The 24,247-nt window shown below is 35.4% G+C and overlaps 1 protein-coding gene across 1 annotated transcript in view; it reads left to right on the plus strand.

Annotated features, from left to right (window-relative positions):
• Positions 1 to 24,247, plus strand: part of Gle1 (Gle1 RNA export mediator) — a 150,306-nt gene that overhangs the window by 66,248 nt on the left and 59,811 nt on the right. The window contains exons 4-5 of the mRNA XM_090400627.1: positions 5,011 to 5,071; positions 13,123 to 13,187. Of these exons, the coding sequence (XP_090256753.1) occupies positions 5,011 to 5,071; positions 13,123 to 13,187 (126 nt within the window). The remainder of the gene's footprint in view (positions 1 to 5,010; positions 5,072 to 13,122; positions 13,188 to 24,247) is intronic.

Genomic DNA, 24,247 nt, shown 5'->3' on the forward strand with positions numbered 1-24,247 from the left:
CGGCTAAATCCCAAATTGCCAGCCCATCCTCGTCCATTCAGTATTCAAGTAGATACCCAACAGGGTGCACCACGAGAAGGTGAGGATTGGACATTAGGTCAGAAGCCCTGGTCGGTTCTCCGCATTCCTTTAAAGGCTATGTGGAGGTCTCCTCTCAGTTATACAGCTTTGACCCTTAAGCACCCCCTTAATGCCACTTTTAAACCACCAATAAAATTAAAAAACATATTTAACTCCTCTAAGGATCCTGTCCTCCCATTAGCACATCCTGGAGTTTATTGCATCTACTGCACCTGTAACTTATCTTATATTGGTGAAACTGGACATATAATCCCTATACATAGAAAAAGAACACAAAAGACAATTAAATATAACAATTTTGGTGAAGCAGGCCTCTCAGATCATGCTCTCAACACCCTACACCAAATTGATTGGAAAAGTACCTGCTCTTTACATCATACAAAAACCTGGTATGAAAGAAAAGTTAAAGAAGCCTGTGAAATTCTCATTAACCACCCTAATCTCAACAATAATGGTGGCATAAAAATTCCAAGAATTTGGATGGCACATATTCAGCCTACTTAGTTTCCAGCATAGTTTAAGACTTGAAGCAATTTTCAGCTTTTATTAGAAACTATTCCTTGGTTGAAATTTATATGTATAATCACATAGTTTCATATATATATATATATATATATATATATATATATATATATATAAACATGTTGCTCTCCAGCCCAATTTAATTTTGTAACCTAATAGATAATAATAGGACTAGTTTTGATGTAGTAAAGGTTTTTTTTTTTCCCCTCACCAAAGGTCAGGCCAATAATTGTTGTAACGATTGATCAGTAACTTTAACAAACCATGTAGATTTTAGTGCAGCTTGTTTCTTTGTATATATATATATATATATATATATATATGTATGCTCCAGATGACCTTGATATGAAGGTCTAAATGTCGAGTGTTCATTTTGGTTTATATTAAACTAAAGATTTGCTCTAACACAGTAGTTGTATCCGTAATTTTTTATAATGTATTCTGATCACCTTGTAAGCACGAAAGAAAGGATACTTATTTTTAGTTTTTATGTCACTTTTATTTTCTAAGCTCTTTTAAATGCCAACAAAACATTTTGTCATCTTCATGATATTTATATTATTATTGTTACTTGAGACCTCCAGAGAGTCAAAGACTCGTAAATGGAGGCTGTAGGTCATCCACACCAGCTGTCATATCTACTCTTAAACCCATTCACACTGAATGCACTCTCTACTTCATCAGGCAAATACAAATAAGATTAAATCATGAGCTATCATATACAAGAGAGATAAACCAAGGGGTCCGACAGGGATGTCCCCTCTCAGCAACTCTTTTTAATATCTACTTAAATGAAATAATAATAAAATGGAGTAAAAATTTACATCAAGGAATTAAACTTTCACCTACAGTTAACTTAAGCACTCTCCTCTTTGCAGACGACCAAATAATAATTACAAATTCTGAAGATAACTTACAGAAAGCTATTTTAAATCTAAATGAGATATCCAAAGATTATGGTATGATAATATCAACAGAAAAATCAAAAACTATGGCCTTTAAAGGACAAGATCCAGCAAGAACTAAAATAGTATTAGATAACAAGATCTTAGAACAGGTGAATTCATTTAACTACCTGGGATGTATGATCACTTATGAAAATGAAAAAGATATAAACATAAAAATTGCAAAATATTTAAAAATAACAGGAGTAATTAACTCTATATTTAAACCAAACCTAGTTCAAAAACAAACCAGACTAAAAGTATACAATACGTTAGCCCTACCGGTCTTAATGTATGGAAGCGAAATCTGGACAATAAAACAAAAAGACAAACAAAGATTAACAACAGCAGAAATGAAGTTTATGAGAAAAACTGCAAAGTATACCCTATTTGATCACAAAAGAAATGAAGATATTATGAAAGAATTAAACCAAGAACCAGTATTGAAAAAATTAAAAAAATATAAACATAGATGGATGGAACACGTTCAAAGAATGAAAACAGAAAGATTACCAAAACAAGCCTTAAAGTACAAGCCATTAGGAAAAAGAAAACCAGGACGTCCTCTTAAACGATTCAACGATGACTTCTAAGGCCGGAACAGGCCATACTAGGCCTAAATCCTTGATACGTATGATGACTTGAGACCTCCAGAGAGTCAAAGACTCGTAAATGGAGGCTGTAGGTCATCCACACCAGCTGTCATATCTACTCTTAAACCCATTCACACTGAATGCACTCTCTACTTCATCAGGCAAACTGTTTTCCCCTCACTAACTGTGTTGTGAATTTCTTAACTGCCTTACAAATTAACTTCCACAGATGTCCTCTCTCCACCTTTCATATAACAAAAAATTTAATCGGTTGATTACCTATAACACCCTTTCTGAAGTTTATAGAACTCTATCATATCACCCTGCTTTCTCCTATTTACCAGTATCTGCAGTCTACATATTCTCAGTCTGTCCTCATAATCAACATTCCATAATCTTCACATCATCTTTGTTAGTCTTCTTAGCATCATTTTCACACCTTCTTTTTCTCCTCTGAACCTAGGAGACCAAATCTGTTCACAGTAGTCTAGGTGCTGTTGTATCAAAGCCTTGTAAAGAGGCAAAATGACTGCCTTATCTTTACATGCTAATCTTCTTTCGAACATTGCAGTTATCCTCTGAGTTGTATTTTCAATGCGACTGTTGGACTTGAACTTTACACTTTAACTTTTAACTTTACACTTACTAAAATTGAATTGATTGCAATTATCATTTGCCCACACTTTCACCTAGTTAATCACCATATCAGATCCATCACTGATTGCTCTGCTTATCTTTGCATTATCAGCAAACAGTTTAATATCTCCTGTCAGGTGCTTTCCAATATCATTAATATACAGATTAAACAATAGGGGTCCCAAGATTGATCCCTGGTCACACCACTAATCACCTGAAATCTGGTAGATTTATACCCACCATGTACTACTTTCTGATACTTATTCATCAGCCTCACACTTAGTCAGTAGTTTTTATTCCAATCCCATATTCTCCATTTTATGCAACAATCTGTTAAATATTGCTAAGGCATTTGATAGAATATCAAATGCCTTAGCAAAGTCTAACAGTATCATAGTGTATTCATTCCCTTTATCCAACTCATCGTTAACATTATTATAAAATACGAGCAAATTGCTAAAACATGACTTCCCCTTTAATAAACCCATTCTGCTCTTTGCAAAGTATTTCTTGTCTGTCATCCCCCATTTCTGTTTGAAACGTAGTTATCAGCTTCTCTAAAATCTTCACTATTAGTCTTTCTGGAGTGGTCGTGAAGATGTGTGTCTGTCGTCAGACACACACCTCAGTTTTTGTACTATTCTAGTACAGGAAACTATCGTACATTCTCTCTATTCCTGTAGGATCTTTCCTGAGCTGAGACTCAAGTTATACAAACATGTCATTTTCCAAGCCATTCCAGTTGAACATTCCTTTACCACATGTGCTGATATCCCATCTGTCCCTGTTGCTGAATTGATATCCAGATTATGCTGTTAATAGCTCTTGAACCTCATTCTTATGCATCTCTGTTACTTTCATCCAGTGTAGCAATAGCATTATGCACCATGTTACATATACCTGGTTGATAGATCATAGCAAAGTGAGCACTCATTATCTGAACAATTTCACCTGACACAACAATAACATTTACTAAAGTTATTCTTCCACACTCATTTTTTCTTTCCTTGCAGCATAGAGGTAAAATTCTTTTGGCTTGCCTTTAGTCTGCATAGCCAATTTTCCTTGCACTGTTATTCTCATGATATTCCTTCCACATCATCATCATCATCTTATGGAGCTCTTGCTTAATAAGTTGGTTCATTTTGTCCAGTTAGTCTGTATAGCCAATTTCTTTTCATACTCCAATTTAGCTTTCTGTACAATGCTTGTAAATTTTCTGGCCTACACTTTATTATATTCATAACTCCTTGCACTCTTATTCTCATTCCTTCCACATCATCTTCTTCTTATGGAGCTCTTGCTTAATAAGTTGGTCCGGTTTGTTCCCATCCTATTTGTTCTTCAAACTCTGACACATTCAGATACTACTTCATTTAAACACTCTTTCAAAGCTTCTCATTCCATAACTGATGCCACTGGACTAAAGATAGTTCTCCTGAGTTTGTCATAATTTCCAGCTTTGTAGTTTATCACATAGCCTGCTCTAATTGGAACATCCATATAGTTAGCTACTTCTCAGGACAGTATAACATGATCAGTGTCACCAACTGGTGGCAAAACATTCACATACTTAACAGAGACTTCTTCTGTTGCTATGATCAAATCTAACATTCTTTAACCTCGAGTTCCTTCTTTCACATGCTGCTTGAGAAAATTGTCCTTCAACAGCTTCTTAAATTTCCTTCATTCTTAGCATGAGATTTCTTTTCTATCCAATCAGTGTTTGGATAATTTGTTACCCATAATGAGATTACTCGCCTAGCACCCATCGGTAATTTGGTAATGCATTTCATCATCCCCAGTAGCTGAATCACCAGGTCTGTAGAAATACTCACCATATATTTCACCCTATTAGTGTCAACCTTACACCAGATAACCTTACATTCACTGCAACATGGGACATTATTGCTATCATGGGTTTCTACCTCCTCCTTCTTCTTCAGTCTCTTTCCATCCACTGCTGGATATAGGCCTCCTCCCTTAACTTTCCGGTTCTGTTTGTCTTTAGCCAATGTCCACTGTCTAACCTTTGTAGATCATCCCTCTATCTTATTCTAAAGGGATGAATAAGATCAATCAAATATAATGAGGCATCTATAAGTTATCAGCCTCTCCATGTCGGTTATAGTTGTTACTCAATTTTTATATTAAAAATGTACATATACAATTTTGAATTAATTTATTTATTATAAAGTAATTTATATAATGACTAATGCAGATCTTTTCATCAGGATGGAAGATATTAAGGAAAGGCAAAAGAAGCTGAGGGATGACCATCAAAATCATGCCAGAGTACGTAGTTCAATTTTAATTATGAATATATTTCTAACAAGAAAGAACATTTTTTTAATAACGTGTTTGTGATTTTTAATTCTTTTTATGTGAATCCATCCACGAAATGCTGTTAGACTATAATATACATTAGCATTAGTTCCCTTGATGAACTAAGGGTGAGGTAATGGTGAAGCTAGAATCAAACCAGTCATTATCTCTGGAGTGGTTATTAAGGTACTGTAGAAGATGATTAAGATTTGCCAGAGGTGGATTGATGGCAACTTGATGAAGGGCCACATAACTCTGTAGAAGCAATTTGCTCACATTTCTTAATAAGCAACTGCAGTGTTGCATAAGGGAAAGGGATAATACCACAATTCTTTTGGATTTTTTTGCAAAGGCATTTGTCGAGATTCTTCATGGGAAGCAGCTGAAGTTGTTAATCTGAAAGGGATAATTATGCAAAATAGGCTTCTGCATGGATAAAACATTGGCTGACTGTCCAGTATCAGAGACTAAAGATGTGGAGTTGCAAAGTCTAAGAAAAGAATGGTAGCCAATCTGGGTTCTGTACTTTGACCATGATGGTTTAACTTAAGGGTCAAAGCTGTATACCTGAGAGGAGACCTCCACATAGCCTTTAAAGGAATGTGGAGAATCAATCAGGGCTCCTGACCTAATGTCCAATCCTCACCTTCTCGTGGTGCACCCTGTTGGGTATCTACCTGGACACTGAACGAACGAGGATGGACTGGCAATTTGGGATTTAGCTGACCAAATTGTAATTGTATTCTTATTGGCTTAAACCAATATAGAAAATGATGGTACAACATGACAAAATTTCATGCCGGCTGGGGCATCGCCCGGTTAAACAATGCCCCGTTGTTTTCACCAGGATGAACTGCGAAAAGTCAGCTACTGGAACAAATCTGAAAGCGCGTGGCAACTCAACATCACCAGAGTTAAAGATTGGTACCATCAACATAAGAAGCCTGAATGGCAAAGAAATGGAGCCAGCTGAAGAATTAGATAAGTACCAGATCGGCATAATAGGGATGACTGAAACAAGAAAGACAAAAACTGGTGAGATCTTTCTGAGCAATAAATACAAAATGTTTTATTCAGGAAATGACAATCAAGGAAAAGGAGTAGCCATAGTATTCAACACAAAATAAACTGCCTACCATTCAACAGTCTCAGGTAGGGTGATGTGGGCAAATATCAGAATGGGAAATTGGACAATGAGACTTATTTGTGCCTATGGTCCCACAGAAGGTTCTACTAAGGTAGAAGTGGAGGAATTTTTTGATGCTTTAGAAAAAGCAACTGACACAATGAAAAAGGAAAAGTTGGTCCTTGTTGGGGATCTAAATAGCACAGTAGGAAATGATTGTCAGACATACAAAAATATTTTGGCAAAATTTGGAGAAAAGAGCAAAGCTAATAATAATGGCAAATACCTGTTGGATTTCTGCTCAGGACATGGACTGGTTATTACTAACACCATGTTCTAACATAAAAATGTGCACAAATTCACATGGAGAGAAGAGGGAAGGAATAAGAAAAGTCTCATTGACTATGTTATTATTGATAGTGATGTTTACTCCCTGGTGCAGGACACCAGAGTGTACAGAGGATTTGAAATTGGAAGCGATCGCTATTTAGTCTTGAGCAGAATAAAATTTAATTTCATATTGAAAAGTGTAACATGTAAGAAAGTTTTAAAGCGAATAAAAGTTGAGCAGCTCTCAGATGTGTACTGTAGACTAAAATAAACAAACATTATTCAAGAAAAAATGAAAAGGTTTGAGAACAGCAACCAAATCTTTGAGATTCAGTGGCAAGCCTTGAAGAAAACACTGATTGATTCTGCCAGAGAGGCATGTGGTGAGGTTGTCTGCAAGGATAGAAAAATTAGAACTCCATGGTGGACACTGGAAGTTAAAGAGGCAGTGAAGGAAAAGAAGAAAGCATATCAAAAGTTCCTGGCAAATAAGTTAGCTTTTGCTCTTAGAGAATACAGAGACAAGTGTAAGAAAGCGAAACACTGTGTAAAACTAGCTAAACAAAAGTCATGGGAGGACTTTGGCAAGAACATGGAAAATAAATATCAAGAAGGTGGTAAGATATTCTGAAAGTTGTTGAGAAGCTTAGAAATGGAGTAAAGAGTTCTGTAAAAGGAGTTAGAGATGATCAAGGTGAAATGAAAACAGGAGAAAAAGATATCCTTGAAGTATGGAGTAATTACTTCGAAAAAATTGCTAAATGAAACAAGCAGTGATAGCATAGTGGTAAAAAAACACTCAACAGGCATAGAGTCAGGAATACATATCCATACTTGAAGTAGAAAAAGCCATCAAAGGCTTGAAATGTGGAAAGGCAGCGGACCAGATGATATTCGACCAGAAATACTGAAGTATGGTGGTATAAAAGTCTTACAGTGGCTGCACTGCATAGTTCAGAAAGCCTGGACAGAGGGACGAATTCCCGATGATTGGAGTAGAGATCTAATAGTACCCATATATAAAAAGGGAAATAAAACCGAATGTGAGAATTACTGAGGTTTTTCCCTACTGAGTGTTCCTGGCAAGATCTATGCAAGTATACTTGAGAAACTGTTGAGAAGAATTGTGGAAGAAAAGCTCGGTGAAGAACAAACTGGATTCAGGCCAAATAGAAGCTGTCTGTATCAGATCTCCACTTTACGACAAATAGTTGAGAAAGCATGGGAATATAATAAAGATCTGTATTTAAGTTTCGTCGATTTGGAAAAGGCATATGACAAGATGCCATGAGAGAAGCTATTCAATACGCTACAGTTATATGGTGTCAATGGGGCATTATATCAAGCAATACTTAGTCTGTATTTGAGTTGTAAGTTGGCAGTTAAAATTGAAGGAAGTACAGGATGATGGTTTAATGTTAAATCTGGTGTGAGACAAGGAGGTACATTATCCCATTTGTTATTCATTATCTATTATCTATATGGATCACATTATGAAGGAAAGTGGTATTAAACATGATATCAGAATTGGAGATGTTAATGTCAGCTCTTTGCTTTATGCGAACGATGTTATACTTCTAAATAAATCTGCTACAAGTTTGCAAGATTCTCTGACTAAATTGAATAACTGTTGTAATAGATATGGTATGAAGATCAGCATTATAAAGACAATGACAATGAAAATAGGTAGAATTGTTGAAAATGTCAACTGTGTTGTGAACGGGGAACTTGTGGAACAAGTAAAACATTTCAGCTACTTAGGTGCGATTTTTAGTGACGATGGTAAATTAAATATGGAAATAGACAACAGACTCAACAAAGCTGGTATGGTAGGAAGTCAACTGAATAAATTCATATGGAATAAGTCAGAAATTAGTCGGAACACTAAATTAGCTGTATACAAGACAGTGTTCAAACCAGTTTTAACTGATGGATCTGAGAACTGGGTCAGAAGTAAAACACTTGACCAAAGACTAGAGACCGCGGATATGAGAGTCCCGTGAAAGATTAGAGGCGTGAACAGATGGCATCAATGGCAATATCATATTAAAAACGAGGATGTTAGGAAATAACTTGACATTGTCAGCATCCAGGAATGTGTTAGCAGAGCTAATCTCAGGTAGTATGGTCACTTAAACAGAATGGGCGTGGAAAGATTAGCAAATCAAGTGTTCTTTGCCAGTTTGGCAGGCAAACGCCCCAGAGGAAGACCAAGATATAGGTGGATTGATATGGTACAAAGTGTCTTAGATGATAGAAATATAAGATCCGATAATGTTGGAGTCTTGACAAGTAACAGACTGATTTCGAGGAAAATTGTAGAAAGGAAGTTAGTAATGATGTAAATTTTTCATGTAGTACTATTGTTGGTTCATCCTAAGTAATACATCTTGTCTTTTGATCCGCCATCTTGTTTTAACATTGTTCTTATTAAAGTTAACTAATTGTATGTAGATTACTCATCCAAATATAGGGAAATTTCTATTATACTGTGCCACCCTATACTCAGATTAGTCTATGCAAAATAGTGGAATCAAATACTAATCAACTTTAGCAGTCTAATTTTTTTATATATAGGCCGAATTTGATATTAACATTTAAGGTTCCCGCTAGGTCCGATAATTTTATGAACGGTGCAGTGAAAAAGAATCAGGCTAACAACAAATTGAAATCAATAAAACAAAACATTTAATGCAGGGTTATATAATAAATCACAAGCATACTTTGGATACAAAATAATGCAAAATTAACTCTGTTCAACAACTCATAATATTCACTCAACTCTAGGTATCAACATTGAGTCTTTAAATCTAATTTCTCCTTAACAAACAATGATAGTTCTAAAGTTCAATATCACTGAAATTCATAGCAAATATTTTATCAATTGTATTCTCTATCTATCCCCTAGTCAGAAATCACATAGTTCAGTCTAGAGGTAGTTATCACCTTAAGGGGGGTAGACTATTAATCTTCTAGCTTCGGCTAATTTCAGCATAAACACCACAGTTAATGTCAGGATTTAACAGGAGGAGTTAATTCTTATAACTTCACTCTAAAATGCTATAAAGTACAACTGTTCTTACAGGAATAAATCCTTGCACATATTATTCACTGAAGCACACTTAAAACTTTAGTTGACTATCACACTGGAGCTACACATTTCAAAAGTAATCTTCTTTAAATTAACTTAATCTTTAATCTCAGCACATTACAAATGCAGACACACTTGCACTAGGAAAATCACCTATTCCTCATATACTACTTTGCAATAGAATCAGCTTTTCACTAATCTTCCTTGAAAACTCTGGAATTCAACATTAACTTCAGAATTCCATATCAATATACTGAGTTGTCAATTTACATCCAGATCCTTCGTAATCTAATTACAGCACTTGATTCCTATTACTACAGCCTCTTACTTAACTCCGTGCTGCTAATAAATTATTTCTTCATCTATATATTGTACTGTTCTGAGTGCTGTTACTGTGCAGAGCGCACCAACCGTACTTAGTCCCTAGTTCCTCAGTTCTAGTGCTGACTGCCGACTCCCGACTGCTGCTGTTCTTGTTTACTCTCGCTTTCCGTTTATATACCTTCACTTTCTTTCCTGCCAAAACTTGTTCTCACAGTCTAGATCATATCAATTCCATCTCCCTTTAAATACCATAGCTCATGTGCCACCACACTTGCGCTATCTAGTTTTAATTCCATCTCCATGACAACAATCAAAATAAAACATAAGTATAACATTACATAACATTTCACCTTTACATGCAGTAATGAAAATTAATAAAAAAAATATTATAGTTACTTAAATTTACCTTCACCTTCATTCAAAATAACAAAAAAAAAAAAAAAAACATATATTACAGTTCACATAAGGCTCATAAAGTTACATACATACAATTTCTTATAATATTATTGAAGGAATAAAGTAATAAAATAAATGACATTTACTACAGAGTCCTTTCATTATTATGACATATCCTAAAATTATATAATTAATTAATAACTGATAAAATACAGAGCAATTATATGAGTAATACAGTTTAAACAAGAGACAAACAATAAACAATATTTACAAGTCTTGCTTATGTTATGGAAGATCATGTTGGATTCTGAAAGAAATACCAATAACTTTAATTTCTCTTCATTCAGAATCCAACACTATCATATCCTGTACACCCCTTGAGGGTACATTTGATGATGATGATTAATGATATTGGAGTTGGAATAAATAATAATAATTTATAATTATTTGCAGTGATGCAAAATTAGGAAGGATGATAAGAGACATTTCTGATAACAAAATCTTGCATGGTGATTTAAAGAAATCTCTACTATGGGCAAATGACAATGATAGTCAGTTCAGTGTTGCTAAGTGCAAGGTTATGCATTCTGGAGTAAGGACATTGCAAGCAGAGTATTATATTAATAGTAATTTGCTACAAGTGGTTAGTGGAGCTAATGAATTTATCTGCCATCACCCTCAGGTCTCTAACTTGGGGATGATGATCAACAACAACTGAGTTAATGTTGAGGGACCACATTGCTAAGATGGTTATGTTGTCACATCTTGAAAAGATTCCAACTTGTAGAAATAAAGAGGTTATTTTTCCACTGCACAAGGCTTTGATGAGACTACATCTTGACTACTGGCCTCACACAAAAATAATAAATAAATAAAAATACAAAAACAAATATATAAAATTGATTAAAACAGACAAACAAAAAAAATGGGGTGGGGAAATCCTTAGTTCATCCACAATACTAATGTACTATAGCTGTACAACCTATTGTGGGTGGAAGTCACTTAAAGTTATGGTGACCTGGATTCAGAGTTGAAAAAACAATTAAGATAATTTATTAATTGATAACCAAAATGATATCAGCCATGTGAAACCGCACATATGAGGACAAACTGAGTGATTATGGTCTTCAAAGTTTGAGTAATAGATGAAAGAGATATGATAGAAACATATAAATTGGTACAGGGATTTTGTAGTAGAATAAATAAAAATTAGATTCTGGAAGGTGGTGGTGTGGGTGGGAGGCAACTCCAGATGATGCTTGGAAACAGAGTAGGGTTGTGGTTAGAAAGGAAGCATGTGAGATCCAGGTTCATGGCATGTGGTGAGTGAGTGGAATAAGCTACTATTGTCATGAGTTCATCTTTAGCAAATGCTTTCAGAGAGGGGGGGTACATTATAGGCATTTCAGTTGTGTGATCTAGAAGTCACATTACCTTTAAAAGACTTTAACTCCCTACAGGAGCAAATATAATAATAATCAGCAAAGTCAAGTCGCCATCATGAAGGAACATAGTGAAATATATATGTGCAGAAGGCACTTATATATCCTAAGTAATTAGGCTGAAGCATGGCAACAAAAAGTAAGCTTAAAACACAACATTTTTCATGCTACTTCAGTTTTCAAATAAGCAGGGTGATGGTGTTAACGAAATTGATATACTACCTTAGATATTCACAAAATATCTATGGCCATGATGGATTTCCAACCCAAAGCTCATATGCTGACCACTCAGTCCATCTGTATTACTGTAAATACAAGATATCTTGTCTGAAGAATGCTGACTGAAAATAAATTTATCTTCTGTGAGTTAGATAAGAAAAGTTCAGAGTTCACAGATGAACTAAAAAAAGAATCATTTTCTAAACATTTTATATTCAAGCACATCATCTCTTAGCTTATTTAAAAATGTAAAAAATTGGAGAAATCTCTATCAATATTAGCACAAATGCTCTTAATGCTTTATTTGTTATTGTATTAAAACCAAAATAATGGTTTTAAACAATGCAGAAGAGATAGATATAGAAGGAATTGAAATTGTCGACAATTTCAATTACCTTGGAGTGATAATAACAAAAAAAGATGGATGTAAAAAAGAGATAAGAAGAAGAATAGCACTAGCTAAGAAAGCGATGACTGATTTAACTGAGATCTGGAAAGACAGACACATCTCCAAAAAGATCAAAATTAAGCTTTTAGAAACCTTAGTTTTTCTGATCATTCTCTATGCTTCTGAATCTTGGACAATGACAAAAGTTGACAGAAGAAGAAGAATTGAGGTGCTCAAGCTCTGGTGCTGGAGAAGATTGTTAAGAGTGTCTTAAACAGAAAAACAAACAAAAGTATCCTAGAAGATCCTAGGAAATCCTGAATATCCACACAAGACTGATAAACATAATTGACAAGAGAATAGTGCAATATTTTGGACACACACACATGTAGAAGGGAAGGCAACTGCCTGAAAAAAATAATCATTCAGGGTAAACCTTGTGGGAAAAGAAAAAGAGGAAAACCTACCTACAGGTGGATTGACCAAATATCAAGAATCACTGGACTTAAACTAGAACAAGCAATAAGAGAAGCACAGGGGAGATAGTAATGGTGACACATCATCAGGAAGGTCGTGAGTCCTCAGACATGAGGAGATCCAAGAGAGAGTAAATGAAATATTTCTTTATTAAATATTATATAGAATCGTATAAAATATATGTATTTCATTAGCAAATAATTTATGTTTTTAATTTCTCTTTGACAGACCTTGACAGCTAAGATTAAAGAGGATGAAATGAAACAAAAGCAACTGGAATTAGAACGGAAGAGGTATTTCAAATTTATTTTGTAATTTTGATTTATTTATTATAGTTTACAATGTTATCCTAATTAATTTCCTGATATGGGATCTTGAGCAGTGTTCAGGATATAGATTTCAGTGTACATGAAAAGTTTACATTATTGCTAACTTCCTATCAGCAAGTAATTTTCTTCAAAATTAATCTGTTGTCTATCAGGACTCCACAGTGTTGTCAGATCTTATATCTCAATCTTCTAAGCACTTGTTACTGCATCAATTCACCTAGATTTTGGTCTTCCTCTGAGTCTTTTTCCTCGCATCAGACATACTTTAATTTTGTTAACTTTTCCTCTCCCATTCTTTTTATGGGACAGTACAACTTGAAATTTGTCAGTTGTCAAGAAATTACATTCTTGTTTAATCCTCACCCAAGTGTACGTAAGCAAACAAAGTTTGCACATAAAGTGTCTTCACGACTAGGCTACTTGTATGTTCAGGTGATCGACCACATCAATTGCCTCAGTAGCTCATGAAAGTACTTTTTCTTTCAGGCATATATGTTGCTTTGCATTAAGAGAAGGACTGTCCAGACTGATTTTTATTTTTATTGAGGTCTTTGGAAACAAAAGATACCAAAGTTGAATTAATACAGCAGTCATATATTTTCCACATACAAATAGCAAAAAAGATATCACCTTATTATTAAAGGATCAGAGGTCATTATAAAAAATGTTTTCATCACTTAGTTACAAAGCAATCATACTTACAAAGAAATTACATTCTTGTTTAATTCTTTACCCAAGCAAAGTTTGCACAAAGTATCTTCTTGACTACTTAAATAGTAAGCCAATACACCTTTTTATTACTTGTATATGGAAAAATATATGACCTCTGCATTAATTCAACCTTGTTAACTTTCTAGGTTTTGCTCCCACTAATGAGAACTCAATAAAGGTCGAAAACAGCCTGGGTTGTGACCCTTCTCATAAAGCAGAACAACATAAGATCCAAAATGAATCATGCTTTAATTGATGTGAAGTCACTGGTCTCTGCATACAAGTGGCCTAGCATGAAGATATTTCATGTATACAAACTTTGTTGCTTACACTTGAGTAAAGGGTTAAATACGGATATAATTTTTGTCAAGTAAAATTTACTTTGTAACCAAATGATGAAAAACTTTTGACAGTGCTCTCTGATCTACAGTAATTTAATAATGAAGTGATACACCTTTTTGCTACTCGTATATATATGAAGGTGGTCTGAAAATTTCTCGGCCTCGACCATAGATGGCAACACTTTCGGCAAGATTTTATTTTCTAAGTTGGTACATCTATCATAAGCATCCATGTGAAATTGCAAGTCATTCTATCAAGTGGTTTGTTTTATACAGCTGCCTGAAGCAAAAGTGTTGTCTATATTCCTTGAAATTGAAAAAAAAATGATTATCGTGCGGTTATAAAATTCTTTGTAAAAGAAGGTTTGATGCCAAAAGAAATTCATGCGAAGTTTATAAAAGTTTATGGGCACTCTGCTCCTTCATTTTTGACAATTAAGAAATGGGCTGCCGAGTTTAAACATGGCCATACTAGTCTTGAAGATGATACACGTGAAGGATGTCCAAAAAGTGTGACAACACCAGAAATCATTGGTCAAGTGCACGATATGGTATCGGATGACTGGTGAGTCAAAAGTGCATGAAATTGCTGAGACTATAGCCATTTCAAAAGAACATATAGGATATATTTTGCATGAAGAATTGCATATGAAAAAAAAAAAAAAAGCTTTGTGCAAGATGGGGTGGCAGGCTTGCTCACCTCAAATCAAAAACGCACTCCCATGAAAATCTCTGAACAGTGTTTGGTGTGTTTAAACAAGAATAAAACCGATTTTGTTCATCTATTTATACTATTAATAAGACTTGGATTCACCATTACACACCAGAATCCAAACAGCACTCACAACAGTGAACAGAAGCCGGTTTTTCACTAAAAGACATCAGTTAAAGATCATTAGTTCAGTTAAAGACAACATCATGCTGCTGACCTGAATAAGGATGTTCCATTCAGAAATTGTTACATGCAGAACTACAAAGCAAGAAATTATGACCAGCTGAAGAATGTTTTAGGCTCTGTGCCATGGTATCGCTTGCTAGATGGGAAGGATATTGGCAATGCATGGGATGCATTTAAAAAAAAATACTTAAAATACTTAAATTCAAGTTATAAAAATTTTACTTACTGTACCTATATTACTCACATGCCACCTAACATCATTAATACATAAAGCAAACAGCCCATTCAGTTTCTGCTTTCTCCTTCCTTACCATTGAACGCACGTGTGCTGTCTCTTTGCATTCATACACGTTCATAATTTATGGTGTTTGTGTGTGCTGGGATAGAGTACATTCATGACTAGAAAAAGGAACATAAGTGGAAAAAAGTAAACCAATGCCTAAACCCACTAAAGATGAAACATCTCATTAGAGATGAAAATTGAATATAAAGAAAAAATAATAATAATAGTGATTATCTGGTACTTAGCTCTTAAAAAATTCTGTAAGATATATAATGTGTCCTGACAACACATATTTAGAAATTTTCAAAGTTTATTCTTTCTTTCTTTCTTTGCTTTTTCATTACAAAAATTTCTGAATGACACTGTTTAAAGACATTTTTAACATCAGTATGAAGGTGGACAAAGCAATTGAAGGATGGATCTTAAATGCCCCATGTCTTAAAAATCCAGAGAAATACTGTATATGATGCTTTTAGGCTGTTATTAGGAGCTTCATGAATGAAGAGAAGAAAAAAGCTGCTGTTTTAGGTGGTTGAATCTTTTTATTAATAATTACATACTGAAATGTAATTTGCATGTGCACTTGCGATCAAAACTAACAGAAATAACACTTAAAACTCATTAATGCACTACTACATACACATACTGTAAACACGTATGCGGTAGAATGCGATCAACAAGTGAGGGGGCGGTAAATCCAACTTAAGTAAAATTTGAGGACTGTGTCCTTCGTGTGTGTGTGTTTAGTTATTAACTTATGCAAATTTAATTCTTACATTTTGGGTGCAACCCTGGCAGCTGTGATTTTATATTTTTGGTAGAAATTCTTTGTAATAGCAGGAATATGTCGAGTAAACTGACTATGACAATTATTTTTTAAGATTAGGTTACAGTTTATAATTGAAGAGTGATGACATCATTTTCTAAGATTTTCTTAGCCAAAGGATATTAACACTAGAACAGTAGTTCTTCAATACTAAAACATTTAGTCATCAGTACAGTACAGATTTTTATTCTTTCTTTCTTCAGGAGAGAAAAAAAAATGAAAAGATGGTTTATCTTTGTATAACATTCTGAAGTTTCCTATATGGACTGTGTAAAATCTTGAAAAAGAAAATCATACATAGATTGTTGATTTCATCCAAATATCTAACAGCATTTCCATCCACTCATCTAACTCGGATCTTATCCAAATTGCCATTTCAAGTTTTTGTGATTTTTGAATTTTTTTAAATTTTTTATTTTGTTTATATGATATACATATACTTGTATATGTTTATCATATACATATACTTCATAACCAAAATAAACATATACATATACTTGTATATGTTTATTTTGGTTATGAATTCAGTTGGCTTTCCATATTTTTCTGATTTGATTTTTTTAATTACAGTAACCCCCGAGTTACGTAAGTAATGTGTTCCGCAAACCTTTAAGTAACTTGAATTTTACATAAGTCAAATTTGTAAATTACTTAAGTGTAACTTCATAAGAAACTGCAATATTTATTATTATTATATGTATGTATATATACAGATATGTACAGTATATTATTTACACAGTATTATTTTATAAATTAAACATCATGCAGCATTATTTACTCGGATATAAATTATAAAAGTATGAAAAATATACAAAAGAATATAAAAACAAACTGAAATAACACTTTTCAAATAAAAAAAGTCTTGTGACAGCTAATTTAGCTCTGTAGTGGGAGAGTCGGCACTGGTGATGCATGGTTGTGAAGGGATACTTCAACTTCTACCCCTCTCGATGTTGAAGGCTGAGCGTAGTCGGGGTCGTCTGAGTTGTCATCTTGATGTTATTGTGAGCAGCATCTCACAAACATGTCTAGAGTAGATTGTGTGATCACACGCTTTTTGTCATCATAGAAGGCCTTGTAGCTAGACATATCGGAATGGATACAGCGGCTAACATTCTGAAACTGCTCGGTGTTCGGATCCATCGATTCTAATTTTGCTAGCGCCATATCTATCAAGTTAAAAGCCTCGGCTAGTCCCTTTGTTGTAAATTTCTTAAAGTCTGGAGTTGGCAGTTCAATCGGCATAGTATTTTCTTCAGAATTTCAGAATGCCTCCAACTGAATAAGGTCGTCATTAGTAAGCTCTTCATCGTGACTCAAAAGAAGCTCGTTAACGTGAACGTTATCCACTTTCAGCTCTAACTGCTCTGCTAGTTGCACACACATCTCCGTTGCTTGCTGTAATTCTTGTGTCAACTCAACAACCGTATCAGTCATTGTCTGCTCTCCTTCCTTTAAATGATTTTGCACCATTTCTGGGCAGAGTTTCTTCCACACTGCATTCATTGTTGTCCGCTTGACTTCATCCCATGCCACCCTGATGTTTTTGATAGCGTTAAGGATATTATAATTCTTCCAGAAATCACCTAGAATAATTCCCTCACCACTATCAATGGCCTTGATTGCTTGGGAAAACATACGCTGCAGATAGTAGGCTTTGAAAGTCACAATAGCGCCTTGATCCATAGGTTGCAATAGTGTGGTGATTCTAGGAGGCTGGTAAACAACTTTTATGTCACAATGAAAGTCATCCAATTCTTCCAGGTGGCTGGGGGCATTGTCCAGGAGGGGAAGCACTTTAAACTGGATTCCTTTCTTGGCACAATATTCCTTCACCTGGGGAATGAAGTGGTTATTGAACCAGTCTGTGAACAGCACACATGCAACCCAAGCCTTGGTATTGGATTTCCAGATTACGGGCAGCCTACTCGGGTCAATGTTCTTAAAGGCCCGCAGTCTCTGGGAATAGTACGCTGTAAGAAGTTTAAGTTTCAAGTCCCCTGAAGTGTTGCTGCCAATCATAACAGTGATCCGATCTTTTGTGACCTTGAATCCAGGCATAGATTTTTCCTCTTGCAATAAATGTCCATGTTGGCATCCTCTTCCAAAACAGAGCTGTTTTGTCAACATTAAATATTTGCTCAGGCAAATATCCCCCCCCCCCCTCCTCAATTATTTCTGCCAGAAGTTTGGGAAATTTACTTGCTGCGTCTGTATCTGCACTTGCTGCCTCACCCATGATGACTTTGATGCTGTGTAGATTTGTACACTTCTTGAATCGTTCAAACCATCCAGCACTAGCTTTAAATGCACTCTCCGTGTCTGTGATGCCGGCCTTCTCTTGTAAATCTTTATGTAAAGACCTAGCCTTCTCCTGGATAATCAGAAAACTCAACGGTATCCGCTTCTGTGTCAGATCCTCGATCCAGTGAGACAACAATTTCTCCATCTCTGAAATTGGGCCCAGCCTCTTCTTGGTAATGATTGTGCCCTTCAACGTTACCGCAACTTTCATGCTTTCAACAATGCGAACTTTATCCTTCACTATCATATTCACTGTCGAAATAGGTCGATTTATATCCCGAGCTATTGTTGATGTAATTTTCCCATCTTCATACATATGAATTATTTTCAACTTTTCTTCTAAAATAATTGCAGACCTTTGTTTTTTAGATTTAATACCAGCACATTCGGTTTTGCATTTCGAATCCATTTTAAGGGTGAATAAACAACGAACACTAACGGTGATAAACAAGTGACTAAACTAACCGTGCGAGGCATGGACTACTGATGGGTCAGGGAGAAGAGGAATTGTTTACGGAGTCCTTATTTCTAATTGGTAGGTTTCATTTTGAATGTTACGGTTTTTGCGCACTTGCTCTCGGCATTGACCGGTAACCTGTCACTGCCTGTTACTATTTGTTACATTTGCTGTGAATGCCGAGTCTAGTTAACATTATGTCGTTGCATACTGCAATGGATGTCAAAGATGCAAAAGCTGCAAACATGTTCATATGTGCTAGTAGGTTGTAAATTTCGAGATTTATTACGTAACTGCGAATTTACGTAAGTCTGGGGGTTACTGTACTTCTTTATTTAGATAAGTAAATTGAATTAAATTTTCAGTGGGTGGCAAACAAATGTACTGTTTTAGGGATTTAGAAAAATACAATTCCATTTGTATAGTTATATAAACATTCTGCAGAATTGTGCATTTGACTTCTTATATGACTAGCGACGTCCTTAGTAGTGGCTGCCATACATATGTTGCTCAGATAAGTCATTATTTTTAGTAGATATTAGCGATATTGTTATATATAATTGGTGATATTTGATTTATTTTTACCTGTGTTGTTAAGTGGTGTTGTTTAGTCAACTATTATTATGCAATATACTTTCAGAAACATTTTTTGTTATGGCACTGATGCATATGAGAAAAATGGCGAACAAGACATCGATGTTGACTGATATCAACGTTTGGGATTTAGTGTGATGTAGCATATGTTTAATGTATTCGTTGCCAAGAGTGAATGGTTTCTGGTATGAGAGCGAGAATGGAGAAAATATTTGTCAGAAACGTTTCATAAGTGAGTATAAGAAATGAGAGTCATGTCAGGAGCAAAAGAATAAAGTGACTGATATTATGGATCTGAGGCAGGATATTGTCAAAGTGTTCTGAAGAATGTAGCAAAAGCATTGAATGATAGTGTGCAAAATATGAATGAGTGTGCATGAAATATGAATGAGAGTTTGAAGGAAGTAATTGAATGTAATAATGTGGATGATGAGATGCTAGCGCAGAAAGAAATTGCACACTTACGTGGACTCCTTCACAGGACAAAACGTGAGCTCAAGTGACTGGAGACACAATTGGCACGTGGTACGGAAAGACGGAGAATGAAAGAAAGAGTGAATGGGAAAATGTGAAAAGAGAAAAAAGAACTGAATGAATTAATTGTTTTGGCAGGCACAGATGATTTCTTTGGTGAGAAATATGCAATGAGAGAAGATGTGAAAGTTGCTAGAAGAAGCAAAAATGAAGAGCAAGAAAGTAAAGATTGTGTCTGCTGCCTCAGTATGATAGGATATAATTGCAAATTAGTCAATGAGAAGATTGTGCAGGATGAATGGTGTGTAATTTATAGTTGTGTAGAGTGAATTTGATGGACATAGGGACCTGTATATGCCTGATGGACTGCACTTAAATGGTTTTGGAGTTAGGTGCATGTAGAAAGTGTTGTTCATTGACAGTTTGGAAGTGCAAAACCATGAAAACTAGAGATATTAGGGGGAAGCAATCAAGCATGTATCTAGCCACCCCTGGGATAGATAAGTATGATTATAGGAATGATTATGAAGAGCTGAGTGCAGTTTCCCAGGCTTCGAATCTGAATGGGAAGGTAATGACATTATGTAGGGGGTAACTGTGGGCCCAAGGGGATGTTGAAATGCATGTACACAAATGCCCAAAGTATAAGAAATAAAGGAGAGGAGTTTTTGGCATTGATTAGCTCATTGGTTTCCTCCAACTCTAACTTGGCCAAAATTATTGGTATCAGAGAGAGACCTGGTTGTCAGAGAATGATGTAGTTTTACAGGGATAGAATTTAATGGATATTGTATTTTCAGAGAAGATAGAAGAAATTAGGGCAGGATGAGAGATATTATTAATGATAGCTGAAGAACTTAACCCAGCAAAAATATAAGTTATGGAAGATTGTAGATCTGATAGAAATGGTTCATTTGAGGCTGCCTGGTGTGAGATAGAGGCCAATAGGACAAAATATATTGGTTGCTGCTATAGACCTCGAGGGGGTCCAGAAAAAAATGTGGATGACATGCAGCAGCAGCAGATTAGCACAATGAGTTCACCCTGTGCAATTATCATGGGAGATTTCAACTATGGCGATATAGATTGGAAGGAGGAAATCTCACATGATAATTGCTCAGGGTGAACTCGTGCTAATCTGCTGATGCATGTTGTCCACCTTTTTTTCTGTTACACAGTTACTAAGGTATAATTACCTGAAACAGCATGTGATGGAAGGGACCAGGAATTTTAGACTGTTGGATCCAGTAATATCATCAGAAACTCTGTCTATAACTACAGTAGCAACTCTACCTCCAATCAGGGAAAGTGACCGTGCAGTCTTGTACTGGGAGGTTGCTCAACATGTGCAAATTTCAGTCGAGAAAGGGTTTATGTGGAACTACAAAGCTAGCAATTATGACAAACTTAGGAAGCAACGTGGAACAGCACCATGGCATAAGAAACTACATGGAATGAATGTCATTAGTGCATGGGAAGAGATCGAGGATTATTTGAGCTAGGCAGTATCAGAGTGTATACCCAGGGTCAGAAGGATAAACTGAGTAGGGATTAAGTGGATGACTAGTGATATAAAGTAGGAGCTACAAAAAAAAAGAAATCATTGTGGAAGGAATATAAACAACAAGGTGATTAGCATGCCAATGAGCAGTATAAAGCACAAGCAAGAAAGATAACTAAGAAGGGTAAGAAAAGCTAAGTCAGATTTTGAAAGAAAATTAGATAAGCAGGTCAAAGTAAATCCAAAAGAGATTTTTTTCTATGTAGCAAGTAAGAGAAAGAAAACTACGCAGTGCTGATGTTAGAAAAGTGACTGAAGCAGAAAAAATAGTTCAGTTACTAAGTGATCACTTTGCAAGGTATATCATCCAGGTGATGACTTCGCAGTTACTGAGATTACAGAGACTAATGTGAGTATTTGAGGTAGATGAATTGGAGGTACTCAGTATATTGAAAAATATCAATGAGAATACAGCAGTGGGCCCAATGGTATGTCTGCTTGTGTGCTACGAGAATGTGCGAGTGAACTGGTAGTGCTTTGGATGAAGTTGTGTAATCTAAGTCTCAGCTCTGGCAAAGTTCCAAGGGAATGGAAAGAAGGTAAGATAGCTCCATTACATAAAGGTGGCTCCAAGACACAAGTAGCAAATTATAGATCAATTAGTATCTCTGGAGTGGTTCAAGTATTGGAAAAGTTGGTTAAAAGCAAAATTCAGGAATAGTTGGATAAGAATATGATATTTTATAGGAGGCAGCATGTCTTTGTAAAAAGTGAGCCCTGTCTTAGTAATTATTCACATTTTATAATAAGATGACAGCAGAATTGGATAAAGGAAATGGCTACACCATGATACTACTGGATTTTGCAAAGGCATCTGACAGAATACTGCATGGAAAACTATTCATAAGTTGGAACAAATGGGAATGAATTTGAAGCTGGTTGCATGGATAGGGGAGTGGCTGATGGACAGACATCAGAGGGTGGTGTGTGGTGGAGTGGAATCAAGGCAAATGAGGGCAACTAGTGGAGTGGCCTAGGGCCACTACTCTTTAATTTGTATATTAATGATATAGCAGAAGATTTGAAGGGAGGGGGGGGACATGCAGTTGTTTGCCGATGATGGAAAACTAGGGAATAGTTGATAAAGGTGATGTAGATATCTTACAAGATGATTTAAATAAATTCGCAGTGTGGGCAAAGGACAATGGTGTCAATGTAACGTTATAAAATGTAAGGCTATGCACTTCGGGATGGAAAGATTACACACTTCGTATCATATTGATGGTACTAGTTTACAGGAAATTGATGAGGCTAGGGATCTGGGGTTGATGGTGGATAGAGATTTGAAGGCATATTGCAAGAAAATAAATTAATGATGCCAAGAAATTATATTCTTGCTTAGTATTATGGGATGCTAAGGCAATTGATGTGAAGTCATTAGCATTTATATACAAGTAGTCCAGTTGTGAAGTGACTTCATGCACAAACTTTGTTTGCTTACACTTGGACAAAGGATGAAACAAAGAATATAATTTTTTGGCATCTTTAATTTATAGTATAACCAAGTGGAAAAACTTTCAACATATTGCAAGAATTGGCAAAATAGCTCAGAGGATTACTTGGATGCTGAAGAACACATTGACAAATAAAGATCGGGAGGTTATTATCCCTCTTTATAGGGCTATGATTCAGCCATGTTGACTACTGTGCACAGATTTGGTCACCTGCATTTCTTGGGGATCGGGAGCTTGTGGAGAGGATTCAGAGATGAATGACCAAGCTGGTGGCATATCTGTGAAATGTTCCCTATGAGGATAGATTGAGGGTGTGTGGGTTGCAGAGTTTAGCTGACAGGTAAAGGAGAGGGGATATAATAGAAGCTTATAAGTTACTAAAGGAATTCTATAAGATTGACACAAAAGAAATTTTTCAATACATGGGGAATAGTATTGGGGGAAAATTTTGGGAGTAGTATACATGGGGGAGAAAACAAGAGGGTCAGATTTGGAAGCTAAGAGTGTAGTTAGTAAGGGTGTTTCAAACTAGGTTCTTTTCTTGGAGAGTGGTGAAGGAATGGGATGTTGCAAGAGGTGGTTGGTTGTGAATGCCCCAACAGGGAATAGGTTGAATGATATGTATGATGGGTATTGTGTTAATGAATAGAGTGGGTCTCCCCCTGATAAGTCTTTTGATTCCATGGAGTGCCCGTATAAATAATAATAATATTTGGTTGGCAGGGTCTGCTGTTAAATGTTATGCAATTAATCCCCCCCTCTTTTTACCTTAATTAAATTGTACTTTTTACTGTCTGAGATAGTCGGATTTTTTTTTTTTTTATAGAAAATTCATAAGGACCAAAGAAATAGTTTATTATAGTGGAAAGTTTCTATTATGTATTTCCTTCAGCATGAATGCTGTCGATGGCTGGAACTTTTTGGTGATAATCAGTGAGTTAATTATAAGTGTTTGTTATTGCAAGAACTAACTGTATTTGTTCTAAATTAAGAAACACCTCTTTGGAGTTTCCAAGATTTACTGTATACAGTATATTTGAATATACAAATATTACTTAAATATATTATGGTTGACTCATTATTGAAAACTCGTAGGGACTATAGGTATGGTTTGTATAGTT

The sequence above is a fragment of the Typopeltis vanoorti genome, chromosome 11, assembly GCF_054136105.1.
Source record: "Typopeltis vanoorti isolate ZY-2024b chromosome 11, IOZ_Tvanoo_1.0, whole genome shotgun sequence".
NCBI lineage: Eukaryota > Metazoa > Arthropoda > Arachnida > Uropygi > Thelyphonidae > Typopeltis > Typopeltis vanoorti.